Raw genomic sequence first — 19,995 nt, 5'->3', positions numbered from 1 at the left:
TATATCCTAAAGTGTTACACCTTCAGGTAGGAAATGCTCTAGAATTAGGTGAATATTTTTATAAAATGAAAATTAGTTTCCTGCGGGGAGGTATTTAAGAAGAAAAAAAGAAGAAAGTACACAAACGGAATTAAAAAGTACAGAAGAGAAGAGCATGGAAATTATTTCACGAAGAGGGTGTTCTCATCGATGTCAACCTGGCTAATCACGATGAGAAGACAATTTTTTTGCTGTCATTCAAAGCATACTTTGTGTTAGAACAGACTTGATTTACACTTCTGATGCCAAAATATTCCACTGCTGACACTCTTCCTTCAGCAACAAACCATAAAGCAGCGCTAGTGAGCTGCAGATCACGAATTATTTCTCACCTTCTGGCCCAGCATATATGATATACAGACACAATCTTTGTAATGCCTTTACAGTATTTTTAATACATTTGTCTTCAAAGGCAACAACTCCAGTTGAAAAACAGAAGTCAAAATAAACAGAGAAAAAGCAAATAATTATTCTGTCGTTAAATAATTGCAGTTGATTTTATTCTACGTGATGCATCCAGGAGGGTGATGTTCCAGAGGAGATTAATCCTGCAAACTCCAGGAGCAAGTTGCGGTCACTAGAAAAGTCCAAGCCCAGCCGAGGTGCTGGTTGCGGCTGTATCGGTGCTGCAATAAATTAGCTTATACAGCACTTATTAAAAGAGATCTCTCCAAACCTTAGCTAATCTACATGTTTAATAAAAGACTGACTGTACACCTCTAGGTAGGAAAAACAGGAAAAAAAATAATTTCTGTTAATCCGTGAGGCACTATCAATGCTTCCCAACAATCAAATACGGTATTTTTCTGCCCACTTGCTCTGATCAATGGGAAAAACTTCTGCAGAGACATTTCAATTTAAACCTCTTTAACTATTAACTCAAGGCCACCATCACATTTCAATATTGAACATTTAAATAATCAGAGGAATTTCAGGTCCGTTAAAGGTGCAGTCAGGCATCCCAAGGGGTATACAGTTTAATCTGTTTTACTGCTGGTCCAACATTAATTTTCTCATTATTAATGGATGGAAAAGCTCTTTTGTAGCCAAGGAAACGTAATTATTTAAAATTTTAGATGTGTTGCACTTCACAGCTCTCAGCCGCTAAGCTGGCAGGAGTAACACTTCTGGAGAGCAAATCATTTATTTACCACATTTAAAAGAAAAAACCATAACAGATATTCATAAAACACCAGTACTTTTTAGCTATTTACTAACTGAGTATCTTATTTTAAAAGTGTCTCTCTCTGACAATGAAATTACGCTATTAAACTACAACAACAAAAGTCGAAGTACAAAAATGAACTGAACTTGACATGTCATTTACTGGCTTCAGCAATGGATTTAGAATCGGGGATCCTGTGTAATATTCTTCTCTGGCACTGAGTTACTGCGCAACCTTGAGTGAGCAACAGCTTCTCGGTCCTTCAATTCTCCTAAAATTAGCTTTCAGTCCTTAACATTACAAGTTTGAAGTTCTTACAGTTAATTTTCAAGACACCCTTCTTTATAACCTGTCCTCCTCTAGTAAGCTGGTTTGAAATTGTACCCACAGCCTTGATTTCTCCTCTTTGTTTTCCATACTGTTTGCAAACTTCTTTTCCATCCCCTCTCCCTTGCACGGCTGGAATTGTGCCACTATTCATTCAGCCAACCACCACAGCTTGAAAAGTCTCCCACTTCTTGTTCACTGAGAACTCCTTTCTTCCTCTCCAAACCTATTTCTTTGGAATCTTTCTTACCACCTTGCCCTTAGTTCCGTAAGGATCTAGTCTTACATCCTCGCTCTTTCCTGTCTTACGTTAAAGCTGTCTTGGTCCAAGAACGCACCCCATTCCCAACTCGCAAGGCAGCTGCATGAATTTACACTTTTCTACTCGAGATATGTATGTAGTAGGTATTACTTATGTATATAGAATGTACGTCCCCCATCCCACCAATGTTGGTGCTACTGTTAAACTGAAGGTGTACTTAGCTACAGCTAGTGTTTTACGTTAATTATAGCATTTCCAGTTTGTTTTTAAGAGCTTGTACTGAAAAATATTGCATCTTTTGCTCCCCTTAAAATAGTAAGAAGCCACGACAGAATCCTGCAGCTGGCAAACACTTCTATGGATACATTTAAGACATGTAGAGAAAAGCTTTTATTGAAAAATGCTGTCCCAGAAGACCACCACTAAGCTTTTCTAACAAAATGTCCTTTTCAGAGGCTGTAAGTCTAGTTACTTGCCTTAACAAATTGGCAATTGAAGCACAATCTCTAAAAAAAAAATCAAATACAGGATAATTCTCATCTTTCCTGGCTACCCACAGCCACCTACTGGATTTTTTGTAGATATAGTTCTTGGCAACGAAGCCTTCCCTCCCCAGCGTAACTGAGAAACAGGGAACAAACCTTACAGTAACAGCAGTGAATGAATAAGAATTAAACAAACTTCAAATAGATGCGCAAGCTTCTACTCTAAACCAGATTCCCAAAACAAATACGAGTAACAGATATATTTCTATGTACACTCCCAGTAACCAGGAACAGAAACAAAGAAAGGAAAACTCCGTGGCTCAGCAGCAGCGTCTGACACCGCAGTCTGAACCCAAAGCGGCCAGTCCCAGATCAACAGTAAAAGTCATGTAACGAGCTACTGTGCAACTATGACTTTTTAAAGGAATTCCTGTCCAAGGCTGTGCCAAATGCACCATAGGAGAGAGCAAGGAGACGGCACGTGGATCTGAACAGCCCCGGTGCCCGTAGTGCCGGGCCACCTCCTTTGACAGGACAGACCTCCCTGGAGGAGAGGGGGCTACCACCAGCTCAGGTCTCATCAGTTACCAGAGAGAAAGAGAAATTAAGACCCAAGTACTATTTCCTGTTCTGCCTGTCTCAGTAGCTCAGACTGACTTCCAAAATTATTCCCTACGTTAGTCTGCATAATTTGAGGCTTCTACAGAAGAATCACCACAGGTTCCTCTGGAACCACAAAGGAAGAAGAGCACTGCAGTTCACACTGAAGACCGGCAGAACAGTCAATACCGGATATCCCAGCATCCTCTAAAACCAAACTTGATATTTGAATATCAAGACTCTCAGAATTAGTAGATACATCTAAAATTTAGGGGTAATTTCTCTATGCTTTACTTTTTCAAGTGTTCAAGGCCAGGTTGGTTGGGACTTTGAGCAACCTGGTCCAGTGGGAGGTGTCCCTGCCCCGGGCAGGGGAGTTGGAACTAGATGATCTTTAAGGTCTCTTCCAACCCAAACCATTCTACGATTCTATAAATTGTGAAAATAACATATACACATGTTTTCACATTCCACTTTTTCACACAAATGCATTCTTAAGACCTTGTGGCCAAAGAGCATTATAGCAATCAGTATGAAGCTCACAAAGTACCTTCCGTGTAAAGGTTAAAAACAACAAAGTGTGTTAGTCTTGTGAAGGTCTGATTTATATAGTTATCTGCAGGAAAGGATAACCTGGTTCTGTTTCTCAGGAGAAGCCAGTAGTTGTTCTTTCCTTGTGGAATCCTATCCCAGTTCAATGGCACAGAAGAATCCATAAAATCAAAGGAAATACAGCCGTGTGAGTAGTTGCCACAGTGGATAGCTGGCATCCCTCGAAATGCTTGTAAGGAATGGTGCCAGATTGAAGAACAAAAATTAACTGTCTCAAATTTCTATAAGGGCTGAGAAATCAGTATCTCAGCAACCTGGCAGAAACACAGCGACTGCCTGGAAAAATGCTGCCAGAGTTCAGCTGGAGGCGGGGGATTTCACTTCAGACACGGAGGTTATTCACCCTCACGCCCACTCCCAGCGCTGCTTCACGCATCCCGCGCAGTTTCAGACAGTACAGTCTCTTCTCGCGTCACCGCCACAACCCTGATTGAGACTACTTATGCCACTAAAACGTACACGCTAACTGCCACAGGCAACAAATGGTATTTTCTACCTAATTTTCATATGAAATTCTCCTTCTGCAGCATATGCCAAGGCATAGGGCAGTATGAAATATAGGTAGGCTGTAATTTCCCTTCTGTCTTGTGAAGCTGGAAAGGGAGAAGAGGAAAAGAGAGAAGGAAAAGAGAGAAGGAAAAGAGAGAAGGAAAAGAGAGAAGGAAAAGAGAGAAGGAAAAGAGAGAAGGAAAAGAGAGAAGGAAAAGAGAGAAGGAAAAGAGAGAAGGAAAAGAGAGAAGGAAAAGAGAGAAGGAAAAGAGAGAAGGAAAAGAGAGAAGGAAAAGAGAGAAGGAAAAGAGAGAAGGAAAAGAGAGAAGGAAAAGAGAGAAGGAAAAGAGAGAAGGAAAAGAGAGAAGGAAAAGAGAGAAGGAAAAGAGAGAAGGAAAAGAGAGAAGGAAAAGAGAGAAGGAAAAGAGAGAAGGAAAAGAGAGAAGGAAAAGAGAGAAGGAAAAGAGAGAAGGAAAAGAGAGAAGGAAAAGAGAGAAGGAAAAGAGAGAAGGAAAAGAGAGAAGGAAAAGAGAGAAGGAAAAGAGAGAAGGAAAAGAGAGAAGGAAAAGAGAGAAGGAAAAGAGAGTCAGCATTGCGTGGGAGGGAAGGCAGCACATACCCACAGGCGCCTGCAGCACCCCACATTTGCGGGGCTGCTGTTAACCCGGGATCCCACCGGGCGATGCCGGGCAGAGCCAGCGCTACAAACCCAACCTTCCTGTGCAGGCTGGAGAGGATCCGGCCCTTCCGCCCCCCTACAGCGAGGGGGGAAAGAAACTTATTGACCCGTGCAGTAGATAAATGAACAGACTATCCATTAACTAGTGAATTGCACAGAATGAAATTATGTTAGAGACAATAAAATGAATATGACTTTAAAGTGTTCATTAAAACTGTCACCAACCATCTAAAATTTAACCTATAAACCGCAGCTATCATCCATATATCATATGGAAAGCTTGCCAAAAACCATGATTAACCTGTGCAACGATCAATATTTTCGACACAGAGTAAATTTTGTTTTCATTGGAAATTGGAATACCTACAATTGATTATAAAATATTCTTCTAGACAAGAAAAGAAAAGAAACCAGATACGTTTGGTCACACATTTGTTAGCTAAAAACTTGAGTGTTGGAGAACATCTAGGTATCGGTGATAAGAATCTCCTTAACTTGGAAGTGCTTTCTTAGGCAAACAGACAGAAGTTCTACCATCACAAAACACATAATTTGCATTTAAAAATTTGATTGTATCAATATCTTCACTGTTTTTATTGGAATCAAAGTCTCAAACATGGAAAGTAAAAATTGTGATTTATTAGTTACGCCTTGAGACACCAATTCAACTTCCTTTTCTCCATCAGCGTCTCTCGGAAAAGGCAGCCTTTGGGTAAAATGCACAGTTATTTGTTGTGTCAGATCTAGTCCAATCAATAACTCAAGTTAAGCTAAAAAAGAATATTCCTCTTTGTGCTTCATATTTCTATAAATCCTAGAAAATCCCAATTTTATGACCCTAAACCATACCAAATAAACAGAATCCATGTGTCAGCTATGACACGGACTCCAAATACCGAGAAGGAAGTTCCTTTTTCAGCTACTCTTCTCAAAAATTCTGTCCCACATGAGCCACATTTTGTAGACAAAAAGATACTACCATAGGCAAAGTATTTTTGCCTTAAAAAATAAAAATAGAGGTACAGCCAGATTTAAAAACCAGGGGGTTTGGTTCTTTCCAGGCGGGTTGATGACATTTGCTGTAGCGAGATGAGCAGCTGGTCTAGATTCGAAGCCTGAACCAACTGTTTCTTGTCACATTGAACAGCCCAGAATCATTTACAGTCTTCGCATTAGCAGGAAGGTGACCAGAAATGCTGTTAACTTCTCTCTCGCTGTGTAATCGGTATTAAACCTTTGAGCTACGTAACTTTCAAAATGCACATGGTTTACTTTTTACCTTCTTTGAAATACTAGTAAGAAATGGCTATTTATTAAAAACACATACATTCCACATTTAAATAAAAAGTTAAAATAATAATTTAAAAAAAAAAAGATACTTTTAGCTTCACTGTTTATAAAACGTAATTGAGCTTGGCCTGTCTATAAAATTTGCTGTTTTCCTAAAAGGGTGGAGGGGAAACTTACAGCTTATCATGAAATTTGGCTACTAGAAATGGTAAATCTAAGGTAAAAACCTATCTCTCTGGAACTGATTTCTGAAACACTGATCTTATTTCCTTCCTTACAGATTCTATTTTTATTCTATTATCTGTGGCTTTGGAGAATTTGCACAAGTGTGGACAACAATGTATTTAGTAACTAATATTCAGCTTTAGTGCAAATAAAATGTCTATAATTTGCTTTTAAATGTGGTGAACTAAAAGACAATTTACTAAAATAAAACTACAGCTCCGTGGACTCTAAAATTACTCTTAAAAGCATGTATAACAATTTCTATAGTAGGAATAGATGTGTATAATTACACACAAGTTGGTTTTAATTATCACAGTTCACAAAGGCCTTTATACCATAGATCTGTCAGAACGAGGAGAGGAATTCTGATGGGTTTTACCATGTTAAAAATTTATAACTGGATCCTCCCTTCTGGCCTCCTAAAACCCAGATCCTTTAAGCGTGTGCAGTTTGCTCAAAGAGCTAAAAGGCTGATTCCGGGATGCGTCTCCGCGTGATTTACAGCCGCTGTACGTTGGAAATTCTCACCCCTCGCGCCGGCGTTGGGAGGCCACTGGGGCCACCTCCCGCCACCCAGAGCGCGTCCTGCCCAGCGCGGGGCTCAGCCCCGCCGCTCCCTGCCAACATCATAAATGCTGCCATTAAAATATTTGTTTTAATTCTGACCTCAGAGTCACAGCTAATAAACAAGAAAGGCAATGAGAAATTGAAAAACAAACTCGATGCAGCTGTTGGACTGGACGTTTCACAACTGCGTTTAACGGCATCCTTTAATTTCACGTCTATGAATAGAAGCCATAGACCACAGCTCGCACGCCAGCCACTCCGCCAAGCACTATTTGCTTTTGAGTTCATTTCGCAGCGTTATTCCGTCATGTAAATTTTACTGTATTTTTAACTTTGCCTTTGAGATGCAATCTGCCAGCAACGGCTAACTATTTTGCTGGCGGTTTCTCATTAGAGCACGCACCAGCGATGGACAGCATTTGTACAGGTTTTTCCATAATCTTCTTCACACACAAGAGGAACAGAATTTTTTTGTGTATGTACAATACATGTTTGTATGTGTGTTCAGCCCAGAGCCCATTTAAATATATCCAGTGACCAGATGATTAATGTTTTAGAAACTATGATTACAAAATCACACGAAAGAATTAGACACAGAGGAAACATAAAGCGTACGCTATTCTACGGACTTCCCAAAACTAACTCAGATATAAAACCAAAAGTATTATTTTTTTTAATATGTCTTTTTAACAATCAATTAAAATACCTTTCCAGAATGCATAGGATTACAAATACTCATTAGTAGAGAATCAGGATCCTGAACATACTCGGAAGAAAGGGGAAAAGAGGCCACATCTTTTAAAAATTGTAGATACAAATAAAGAATCAGATGATTAAAAATTAGGATAGTAAGAAAGCCAGAATTTCCAATTTATTTTGGAATATATTCCTTGGGTATGGAGGGAAATACAGATAATTATATTTTGCAAAAAAATATAGAATGTTGTTTCATTTTTCAAATACGTAATGATCCTCCCCTTCTCCTTTTTGGTAGTGAAAAGACAAGAAAAATCACTGCACAGCCCTCCAGAACTAAACCCTTTGTTTCCTTTATGTGTGGGGGCATATTTTCATTAAAAAATAGAAATAAAAATCAATAACAATTTATTTTAAACACGTGGAAAAACATCTTCCAAATAACATATACCCTTAGAGCTTTATATTGAAGTGTCTTACCAAAAAAAAAAATTAAAAAATTGGAAGCAGACCCAATGGCTCCCAACTGAGCCCGAAGCCTCACTCCTCACCACCGTCACAGCTCAGGGTATCTGCATCCACAACTTTGCTCCAGTCCCAAGACCTTACATGAAAGTAAAACAGTGAATACTTTGGACTAATATTAAAAGGAACAGCAATAAACCAAAACATTTGAATGAAGCGTATACAGAAATTTCCATCCCAGACCATGCCAGAGCTCTGTGCAGCCCAGCGTATTTATTGCCTGTAAGGAGGGACTAGCAATCATCTCTACGTCTACGATGGGAGAGGGAACAAAGTGAATTAGTTTTAATGGACTACGGCTGACATCAGAATTGGTGAGGTTTTTTCCTCCTTTCTCAATCACAGCGTCTAATAACACAACATAATGAAAAAGGAGGATGTTTGTATGGTTCCTTCAGTCTCCAGTCTAGACACTCTCCAGTTTAGACTAATCCAGTTTACCGTTGAGCAACTGATTCTAATTGGTAACATTTAATCCCTTTCCTTCCCTCTCCCCATTTCAGACCCTGCGTACACTTACAGTTCCTGGCAGACTATCATCAACGCGTTAAAAGCTTGGAGGTTTTTCTGTAAACATCTTAAATTAAGTAACCCCCCCATGGTGTATTCCTTCCTTTTGTGAACATCCAAAATTTAGTCCAGGGCACCTTCATCCAAAGTTTACATAATAAGCTCTTGTCGATTTACACTGTGCAGCAGACAGGATTCTTCTGCAATGCTATGATGACTACGGCATTCTGCAAATGGTTTCTACCTATTTTTATATATATGTATATATATGTGAAAATATATATAGGTATGCCTAAAACATAAAAAAATACAAATATATATAAATATTATATACATATTAAAGCTTAAAGCTTCCTAATGACAAATTCTTGCATAATGTTGCACTGACAGAAAGACATCTTAATGACCAAGAAAATATTTACAACTTTTTTTTTTTTTATCCTGTCTACATTTTAATTATGGTAAAAATTGAACCCTAATAAATACAGACTTTAGTGTCAATACTGCAGTTTACATTATATTAACAAAAAATTGTTACTGGTTGTACAATTGTTAGTGGTCGTACATAACTGACAGTTCTAAATATCTTACATTTTTAGCATGGAAAAGGCCCAGTCACATTCCAAGAACCGGTGGAGGGCTATGCTGTCCCGTACACCACAGTAACAAAGTTCGTATGTTCATCAAAAAAAAGGAAATCAGGCAGGTGACATTATCTGCAGCTCAGCATAGCTAACAACATCCTATCCTAGATGATTTTTGTGTGGCCAAGGTGTACTGATTGTAAAGGCCCCATTCCTGGACCCAATCTAAAGGTATCAAGATTTCCTTCAAAAAAAACCAAACCAAACAACAAAACAAAGAGCCCCAACAAAACCCAGGAAAAATACAGTGTGTAGGTTTGGGAACATATCTACACAGATGCAGCCTGAAAAAATAATTTAAATTACCTAACGTGAATTAGTAAACAGCACTAAATTTTTGTCTGGACACTCTGTCCATAGTAAGTTGGCCTTTAATTCATCCAAAACTGAATATTCAAGCTAAAATAAATCAAGGCAATGTTAACACTAAGTAAAAGGATGCACACAAAAGCTTAATGTGATTTTCATTTAGTAAGTGAATTAAAGTAACTGTTCTTAGAGTCTCCTTGTAAGTATAAGCCTCTTGTTTCCACTACATCAATATACATGCCAGAGGTACATTAATAAAGTCCCCAGCCTATTAATATTACTTCACTTCCTTGTATTATTTATTCTCCTCTTGAAAAGTTTTAATAAAAGGCTTAAAGTCTTCCTAAAGGTTTGAAGCTGCTGCCTTTGTTCAGAAACGAGAGACCAGCCATGGTGCTCTTCACTCTGCTGCAGCAGCTGCTTCGCAGAGACGACCAGACGGGTGTTCAAATAGCAGCTAAATATACTCAGAATGCAGCTCGTTTCCCTCGCAAAGCTTTCTGTACGCCCACGAGATGGGACTTGCTTCTTAGTGGACCCTTCTCCACTAAGCTGAAGAAATATTATTCTCCCAATCAACTGCGAAATAAGTGTTTTAATAAGTGACTCTGTGTATCTGCAGCACCCAACTCTCCTGAGCCACAGCTCCCCGCAAAATTCACCCGGCTTGTTGGCCGTTCCCAAGCTGCACGACTGCTCCCGCTGGCAGGAGCCCGTTGCTGGTCATCACCTGCGCCGGGGCCCCACAGCGCCCTGCTCCGACACGCCAGCATCCTCGCCACACGCTGCGGTGCAAGCATCACTCCGTGGGAAGGGGTTGTGGTAAAAAATAAATAAATACCATGTGTACGCAATGCTTCTTAAGCGAATATACTGCAAAGTCAGATCCCTTTTTGCTGTTAGTACACAGCGTCTCTTCCATGGCACTTGGCAATGCTGAATTATTACTATAACATTTAATTTCTTCAATATTGGATGTACGTGTTAAAAAAAATACTATCAAAACACAAGTGCTTCAGAAGAGGGGTCTTATCTTCATGTAAGTCACAAAACCAACCACTGGCATATATGGCATTATATAAATAAATCATGATTTTGATATATAATAAAGCATACAGAAAAACTGTGTCAGTTCCTCCAGAAGAAAAGGATATGTGAAATACTTATATTCTAGCAATTAAAATAGAAAAAAGAAACCAAGTAACAGTGCCAAGTCACCTGAACTTGAAACTTGGAATCGGATTTAAGCACACTTCCAAAAAGAGAGCAAGAATGTTATATAGGAAGCGTGCTCAGCGGCCAGAAGAAACACTGTCACCAAAGCTGACAACACAACGGGCAAAGAGAAGGGATTAAGGAGGCTCACATCATAACTTTTATTTTTACCACCAGAATAAGGACCAAGTTTGCATTTCACGTCTGTTTCCCAAAGATTCAATCAGCAGCAAATGGCAAAGGAGGACCAGTTCTTTTTCACTTTTATTGAACTACTACATATCTTACCTATTAAAATGAAAAACGTTAAGCAGAGAGGGCAATAACAACATACGCAGGGAACCAGCTTTTAGAAATTCCATAGGACTAAGGGATTTTGTGGATGAGATGCCTGGCCACAAATTTTCAGCTGTAGAACAAACGCTCTCCTTCCCTCCCCTCCACCCCCCAAAAAAACACAGTAACCCACTCCCCATAGGAAACCGTCACAACTTTTTCTGAAAACTAAAATTTGATGTACCCAGAAAAAAAACACAGAGAAAACCTAAACTACCAGGAACTGCAGTTTTTCTCCTGTATGGTTTTGTTGTGTTTTTTTTTTTCTTTCTAATGTTAAACATGATTTGCTGTATGTCTTAGACTGAGACTTTTACAGTCTCCCTAAGATCAACGGACTCAGAAGCAAGATTTTATGAACGTAAGGGTCTGTAAGAGGTATACAGGGACATGCTGGGCAGCATTAAAAAAAAAAACAAAACCAAACTATGGTGCCCCGTAAGTATACTCGGAAATGCTATTTCAAGTTTGTTATTTTATTATTCAACTGGATTTTCAGAGTAGCCACAGATCTAATACCCCCCCCAAAAAAAAAAAGCTAACTGTATACCAAGTTTCTTCTTTCTTTAAATAACTCAAAACAGAAAAGAAAAAAAATCAATAGATTTGCCTTAAATTTAAACAAATGGTAGATCTAATGCCAGCAAAAGTCACTATAGAAATGTCTACACAGCAGAATGAAATGCTAACACAGGTTAGTTACCTTGCTGGGAAGAAAAAACAACCCCTGAAGCCTCATAACCAAAGACAAACAAATAAACAAACAAAAAACCCACAAAAAAAGACTCCCTCCCCATCAGCAAGAGCCCTGCCGTTGTCAGCAACTGGCTTTCAATCAGGCCCATGATAATTTAACATATCTTGGACACATTAAATGCAGTAAAGAATTTCTTCTTGATTTCAAAAAGAAAGATTAGGGAAAAATATGACTGCAATTTGCTGACATTAGTAAGTCTCCTCCCCATTGAATTGTTTTCTGATAATCCTACAATAAAGCAATATATTACCCCTTCCCAGGAGCTACTCTCACAATGATACCTGTAAATTCCGTACCACAATTAACTTATCCCCGGCAAGCTCCTTGTTCAGTATGAAAACATAAACCAGCAGAAACCCAAAGGATGTATCTTACTGGGAAGCGATACCTTTAAAACACAGCTTAAAGTGGCTGCGGCACTGTTCTACTGCTTTACTACACAAAAATCATATCTATCTGTCCGCTGTATCCACTGACATTCGGTGGTTTCCAGTGTCAGCGGTGGCTTTGTTTTAGGGTTTTTTTCAAACGCAATCCTGTAAGTTTCTACAGACCTGAATACCTGCGGAGCTCATGGGCCCTTGGGATGAGACATGACTGAATTAATCTATTTGATCAGCCATACAGAATAAAATCGTTAACTGAAACAGATCTGTGTTCCTTGATTCCCTGTACAGCAGAAGTTTGTAGTCGCTATGTTCTAGCTCAGCATCGCAGACCCTGCTTGAAATGATGAGTAAAAGTGGTTTTTCACTTCAACCCGCCAGTAGATGAAGACGGTATCAAAAGCCACCTCTTGTTTTGTTCTGCTTTGTAATGAGATCAGCTTGTTTGGCAATACAGCACTAGATAATGGATTAAGATGATGTCACTTACAACACTGGCTTCAAACGAAATTCTGCCTTGATGTTAAAGAAAGAATAGAGAATCCTGCGTTAAGTGCTGCTTTCATACTGTCGCAGCGGAGGGAAGCGTTTTCAACCTGTTTGCTACTGCCGTACCCAGAACACAAGGTACGATTCAATACCTTCCTGTGAATCATCCCTCCTGCAGACCTCTCATAACATACGTAATTTGCAATCAGTCAAAACTAACATCAATTAGAAAAAGCGTTTTGCCATTAAGTATCTTATTGTACCATTAGATCCAAGGTAAGAGCCTGCTACATCGAATACAAAGGATTGCAATTTCAGTACTTGAGCAAACCAAAAGAACCGGATTGTAATGTAAGTAACCCAACAATATGCAAATATATCCTTCAATTAAAAAAAGTAACAAGTTAATTTGCTTTTGCATAAACATTCTGTTTTCCTTAAATTTATACAATCATTAAAATTGTCTTAAGGAGGCGTTCAATTAATATCTATAAAGCATTCTAATTTAAGCATCTGTATTTCACTTAGTTAGCATTGTATGAAACAAAAATATGACTGTCCTGGAACTGGCATAGTTGATTCTCAGTTAAATGCACAGAGTTCCACAAAAAAAAAAAATAAAATTGACATATCAGAAGAAAATTCAGCCAGATGAGAATACAGTTTTTATGTCAAAAGCTGACAGCAAAAATGCTGTGAACCGCACACCGCTATTAAAGAGTTCTGACATAACAGATGGGATGTCCGAATAAGACCAACTGGTCACTAAGAGTGAAAACATAGATGACAGACATTTAGTTTTATTCTTTCAAATGTGACTTTGTCCTCAAGATCCTCATGGCATTTGCTACAGTTTAGAAACCATTTATTTAGGCAAGCGGAGGCTGTTGATTTACTGGCCATTTCACCTACTAGTGCAATCAACCAAATATATTTTTTTGCTGTCTATAGATAGGATAATAAACATGTTAATTGTCAAAGGAATAAGACGTACTAACAGAGAAGATTTGTAGTAATCTCTGCTGCCCGCAGTCGTTGTTCATTCATAAAGAGGAAAGAGAGTAACGGGTACTTTTGAGGAGTTTCTTAAAAGTATTTTCAGATTATAGTTGATTTCACTCAGGAGAGAGGGTAGAATTGGAAGCTCCTCATCAACAAAACACACAGTAGCAGTCTAAGTTACTTTAAAAAACAGTGCCAGTGAAATAACTCACTTTATTTTCGTATTTATGGAGGGGTACAATTTACTACATGTGCTGATCCTCTGGAGACCTGCATATCAGAACATCTGGATACCCAAAAGAAAAGAATTCCTTAGTACTTCAGCTATACCTGAATTGGTAGACCGATTCTTTTCACGTATACTATAACAGTCACTTAAGTTTGAAATTTCTAGGAAAAGACAAATTAACCAGCGTTATGACACATCCAACACCCAACAGAGCAGGCCACAAGCCCTCGTAGCAGTGAGGAGGTATTTCATGGATCACAGTGGTATTTGCGATTCCTCCAAAGCAATGGAGCACACACCTACGATATTTTACTGCCTTCATCTTGTTTACAGCTATCACATTAAAACAAGTGAAATAACTTACCACTGGGGTTGAAAGCCATGCAGCAAATCGGCTTCTCGTGTGCAGGGAAGTGGGCCACAATACCATCGCTGTCAGAGTCCTCGCTGACGAGCACCTGCATGGCGTCAATGGAGACAAAGGGAGCTTAGGAAATAAAAATACACCTAAAAGAAAATACCAATTTACTCATACAGGAATTGTTTTATAAGATGTACAGTGGTACGATTTAGAAATATAACCACATGTGAACTAAACACAAACAATCTTTGTAATTTTTTCAGATAAGGAGACACGAGACATGCTCAAATCACCTATTATTAACCAGAACGGATTGGGCACTTTATACCTGCATTCCCTATTTATTTATCCTATTCAAATAGGGCAAAATGTAAATGTAACAGTTTTGCTACATGAAGTATTAATGGCTGCACCGAAGATTATTACAAAAGTCGTCTGTATGCAGCCAGAAACGTGAGACAGGAGCGCTCATCCCACCAGAGCCGGCAGCAGCCTGCAGTTGGAGGCTCCGTGTAAATACACCGAAGAGCATACGCTTTTAAGTGTAAACAACAAATTATTTTCTCTAAGCAATAACCAAAAAAAACCCTGATCGCATAATAGAAAGAAAAAAGAGAGGTAGCATAGAGTTTTTCAAAGAAACGGGAATATTTAACCATTACATAAATCAGTACTTTCTTTGGGAGGAGTCAAAGTATACATAGCAAACAAGTGGAAAAACGGACCAAAACCCCAGTTAAAAAGACAGTGGGTTTGCTTTCCACCAGTTACATAGGTAAAACACTGCAGCTTGCATCCTGCTAATTAGTGGTGATGGACCTCAGGTATCCAATCTCCAAACGACGCAAGAAGTGCTAAGGACCAGGAGTGTGTATGAAAGCAGCTGTATTACAAAATACGCAGCTAACAAGAATTTTCTCCACCTTGAAATTGCCTCAGTGGACATTGAAGAACAGTATTACAAAGGCTGTTAATCCAAACCCCCTAAAAAAAAAAAGTCACACTGTAGTAAAACACCTTCTTGTGAACAAAAGAGCAATTCAAAGGTAGGAGAGAGTTTCCACAACAGAGGGAAATTAAGAGGAAAAGGAAATATCTGGACTGAGATCTGTGTTGCGCAACATCTTCTGAAGAAAGGGACAAAGGATGAGCTTTTGGTTTTCAAACAAAAGACTATGTGAAGCTGATAAAACTCCTTGGGCCAGTCCAAACTAGAGCTGACTGTGAAAACATCCAAAAGGACCTCCAAAAGGACACAGCGCTACCAGTGCCTAATGGGATCAACAGGAAAAGATACTCTTAGATTTATAGAAGAGAAAAGATGTGTGGACAAAACATATGCAAGAGCTGAAAGAGTATTTTATTCCATGGTTACATCATGTTAAAGACTAAATTAGGTAAAGCAATGAGAAAGATTGTCAGAAAAGCACTTAATAAAAGCATCTCTGTGGTAAGCAAAAACCACCTTCTTAATAAGATAGTGCAAAATTTCCCATTTTGAGTTCAGAATAATTTGTCTGCTGCTTCCAAAATAATCTGAAAGGTTTTTAATACTTCCTATTCCTAACAGATATCAGAATAATTTGAAGATATTTTTATGCTTCAAAAAGAGAAATCATCTTTAAATGTTTAAAAAAGTCACGTAATATGGATGAAGAGGCCTGCGCCTGACTGACTTTAAATGTTCAAATTACTTGGCACCGTCACATAAGCACAATTATGGTTTTGCTTTCCGTTGTCAGCATTTCGTGCTTATTCCAGAACCACTAACCAAAGGGTCTGGAGATCTTCCTAAGAGCTTTTCAAAGAAACACTGTTCTTTTCTCAGCCTGTATAAACGGCACTAAATAACTCCTATACATCATCTTTTCACAGCTTCCACTTTTAGGTAACTTGGTCTTATCCTAAACATTTCACTCTAATTGAAGATACATGATAATGATAAAGTCACATCATAAACCAGCTTTACAAAAGAAATAGAAGGATTTTTTTAAATCTCATCTGTTACGCGAAAATATTTAATCTAGAAATGTGTAGGTATCAACAGTATCTAAATCATTGCTAAAAAGTTATAGCATATTTCACATGCATCATCTTCTACAGACTGTAGGATGGATTAATTCAGCATGTGCTTTTTCTTTTTTTTTGAACTAATGATAAATGCAGCACTGTTATCATCCCTGCAACAAAAAACCCCTATTCACCAGCCAAGGAACACTCTGGATGGTAAAACAACCTTTAAATATCTTTCCTCTGGAAATACAACACAAAGCAAAAATTTCACAACATTAAACTCTGAAACACCTCAGACGTACCAACTTAAGAACACAATAAAGCCCAAATCTATTCTTTGTATGCTATGCTAACTCTTCCCGTACTTTAAAGTGGTTTTTTTTCATCAGTCACAGCTTAAAATTATCTCCCTGGAAAAACAACTTTTGTGTTTAATCTAAAGGAGTTTTTCCAAAATCTTCACTTTTCACTGTAAAAGCTGATTGTCAGATATAGCAAACCAGTCCTTATTTTGGCTGTTACACAAGTTATACAAGCTTGTGACAGAAATACAAGGAAGAAGAACTTATCGGCATAAAGTCCAACCAAGAAAAAAAGAGAAGCCACCATGAGCCTGTGGGTCCTGAAAACCCTTCCCTGCCAGCGAGCCTGGCTCCTGCAGAGCTTTCAGACTCAAACTAAAATATGTTCATCTCCTGTATTAGCTAAGAAAAAAAAAAAAAAAGTAACAAAACCAAAACAAAACACAACACAAAACCACCTTCGTTACTCAAAATACTGGAAATCCTTGGCTAGTGGAGAATCTGAAACTCAGGTTGTGTCGGTGCCACGCCACCTCCTCTCCTGCCATCCGCTATCGGTCACTGCCCACCCACGGCGGCCACCGAGGGGAAATACCTGTTTTGGAAACACACACGCGGAAACACAATTGCTTGTGCAAGGTAAGATGAAGTTAAGAAAGTGTTCCTAATCTTTTTTAAAATCAACATGAAAAAATAAATCCTTGTGGAACAGAGAAGGAAAGAAATACTTTTTTTAAAATTACCAACTTGTATTTAAATCCTCGGGCTATACTGCAAGACTTGTCATGTCCTTCCCCCGCACTTTTGCAGTGGACGGTTGGGGAAAACATACATCAACTTTTACAATTTCAACACTACAAAGGAAAGGGGGGGGAAAAGAAAATAATAAAAATCAAAGGAATTACAGCAGTTGACTTAACTACATCATCAACCAAAGAAGAGCCTCTTTGGAAATGTCCCTTCCAAACCTGCCACAAAACAAAAGCCTGGTTCACATACCAACTTAGAACTTGCAGAGTTTCAAAATCTCAGCATAATTTTCACCACTGTACACAACTTAAGGAAAACAAAATTATGCTGATGTAACAGCAAGGTGCTTTACAATGGATTACACTATTTTCTGTATTAGAGATCTTTAAATGGATATAACTGTCTCGGTGCAAGAGGGTTTACACAAATTTGGATAGATTAAATTAGACAGATTTCGTGCAGACAGGGATGAAGACCGAAGCTGTACAGTCATGAAGAATAATTCAAGGCCTCCGCCACGCAGGTTCACAAGTTTTAGAAACCACTTCTTGCAAAGGCCGACGTGGAAGACGCTCCCTGCAAAGGTGCCGGAGAGAACGACACCCGTGGGCTAATAAATGGCACGTTAAATCAACACTGACATTGCACAACTGGCTCCTTTCGGCTAGCGCATGGTTTCTTACCACTGAAAAGAGCAGAGTTGGAAATTTTTCTTGGAAGTCAAAACAGTGGTACAAATTGCCTAATAGCGCGTGCAAGTGCTGTCAAAAAGCTGGAAGGAAGCAGCTCGCTCAGCTTCCCGACACACAGGGCACGCAGAGCCCACAGGAATCCTGAATTTTGCATCCCAAATGGGCTTCGTTCTCTAAGGTAGTGGCCTCTAACCACTGAGAGTAAAAGACCTTAGAAAAGTCTCTCATTGGAAAAGGTTCATAAATCTTAGCATTACTCTTATAATTATGTAGTCACCGAGGTTTGTAAGGATGCTCAAATATCTTCCTTGCAGAGGTCCCTACCGTCCTCTTTATCTGACTCTAGAAGAGAAGCAGACAAAACACCTGAGGGATCATTACGTTCACTATCAAAAAAGAGGGTTTTGCTTTGAGGGCAAGAGATAGCTGAAGCCAAAGCTTTTTCCTCCTATGCCATATTTTTCTTCCTTCGTTGTATTTTCCATACTGCCAAACAGAAGCCACTAGTAATTACAACTTCAATTATTTCAATCTTTACAGGCAAATTATACCACTCACCCCAGTGGAGACATGTTTTTAAATAAAACATGAAAGTAACGCAAATAAAAATGGACGCTAATCAAGCAGGTCCTACTCTTAATAAAATTAAGAAAGAATAATCCCATCATCGTAAAACCAAATAGGTTTGGCAAGATTTATAAATATGAATATTCTATAATACAGAGATCTTTGCATGTATACTTATTAAGATCTCCATCGATTTAAATAGCTGAAGTTAGTGCAGTGTCCGCTCCGGTTCCTATGCACAAAAACCAGCCCCCTCCATACCAACCCCCCCAATTAGCCTCCCCCAACTTATAGCTGAGGTCAAACATCAGTGGAAAAGGGCTAAAAGTGATAAATCTGTGGCATTAACTACTGCACTCCTTTTAATAGAATCCAGCATAAACTCAAACCAGCCTTGCGCTCAGCCTGAACCATTTATCTGAGACAAAAATGTCTTCTTGACAAAAAACAGATCTCCTTTAATAAAAGTAAGGCAGACAGTATTATGCTCTGAGGGAATCCTGTTGCTCTTTTTATATTTATATATTAAAAGAATTCTTCTGTAATACACGTAGATATAAAAAAGTGAAGAAAATCAATGCCAAATATATGAGCATTAGAACATCAAATTAGCCTTTGTGAAAGCTGTTCGTATAAATCAGAGCACTGGTGATAATGACCAGTGGAATTACGTATGTAGTTAAAGTTTTATTATTGAATATGCTTTATTCTTTCAGCTTCTTTTTGCTTTAGACCAAAGTTTCACAACAATTCTTGCTCCCGATAAGCATCTTCATTTGGTTCAATTGTTATCAACTCCTTACCAAATGAAAACGAACTTTTGAAACTGCAGCAGTCTGCAGTTTTTTTCTGAAAATTCCTCTTTAATGCAATAAAAAGTTAATAGGGAACAGAAAAAAGCACCAATCACATTTTAAAACATAAAAAGATCAACATGTTATCTTATTTTGCTAAGTTATTTTTAAAGCATTTCCTCAAATATTTTCATGTGTTTTGGATGATCTGTGAAAGCAACACAATGCTATCTCATCAATCACATCGCTCTATCAAAAGCATTAAGAATCAAGTTTTGTATTTTTAAATGACCACATATTTCTCTGTCAACTAAATGTTAGATGTTTAACAGATTTACATTCAGTCACAAAACTGGCGACTTTTGAGAAAGGTCATTATTGCAGACTACATGTGGGTGGCCTAGTTGATGAATTAATTAAGAATACAGAAACAAAGGTCGAAAGAAAATAATTTTTCTTTAAAACTCAAGCCACTGAAGTCTTACACATTTAATTCCAATTACTGAAAAACAGGACATCTGTACAGCTTTAGTTTTATCCATTTCAACTAATTAACAGATTCAAATAAATAGTCATTACATCTAACTGAAAAGTTTGCTAACACTTCATTAGAAGGAAGTTTAAACAAGCACACAACCTTGTTAACATATTTTGGTTTACCACAAAGTTACTTGGGCA

The 19,995-nt window shown here is 38.4% G+C and overlaps 1 protein-coding gene across 13 annotated transcripts in view; it reads right to left on the bottom strand.

Annotated features, from left to right (window-relative positions):
• BCAS3 (BCAS3 microtubule associated cell migration factor) overlaps positions 1-19,995 on the bottom strand; it is a 364,497-nt gene that overhangs the window by 266,501 nt on the left and 78,001 nt on the right. For all 13 annotated transcript variants that reach the window (XM_063342644.1, XM_063342645.1, XM_063342646.1 and 10 more), the window contains one exon: positions 14,203-14,296. In XM_063342644.1, coding sequence (XP_063198714.1) covers positions 14,203-14,296 — 94 coding nt within the window. The remainder of the gene's footprint in view (positions 1-14,202; positions 14,297-19,995) is intronic.

Source organism: Chroicocephalus ridibundus, chromosome 7, assembly GCF_963924245.1.
Source record: "Chroicocephalus ridibundus chromosome 7, bChrRid1.1, whole genome shotgun sequence".
Taxonomy (NCBI): domain Eukaryota; kingdom Metazoa; phylum Chordata; class Aves; order Charadriiformes; family Laridae; genus Chroicocephalus; species Chroicocephalus ridibundus.
This window is presented reverse-complemented; position numbering and strand designations above follow the sequence as displayed.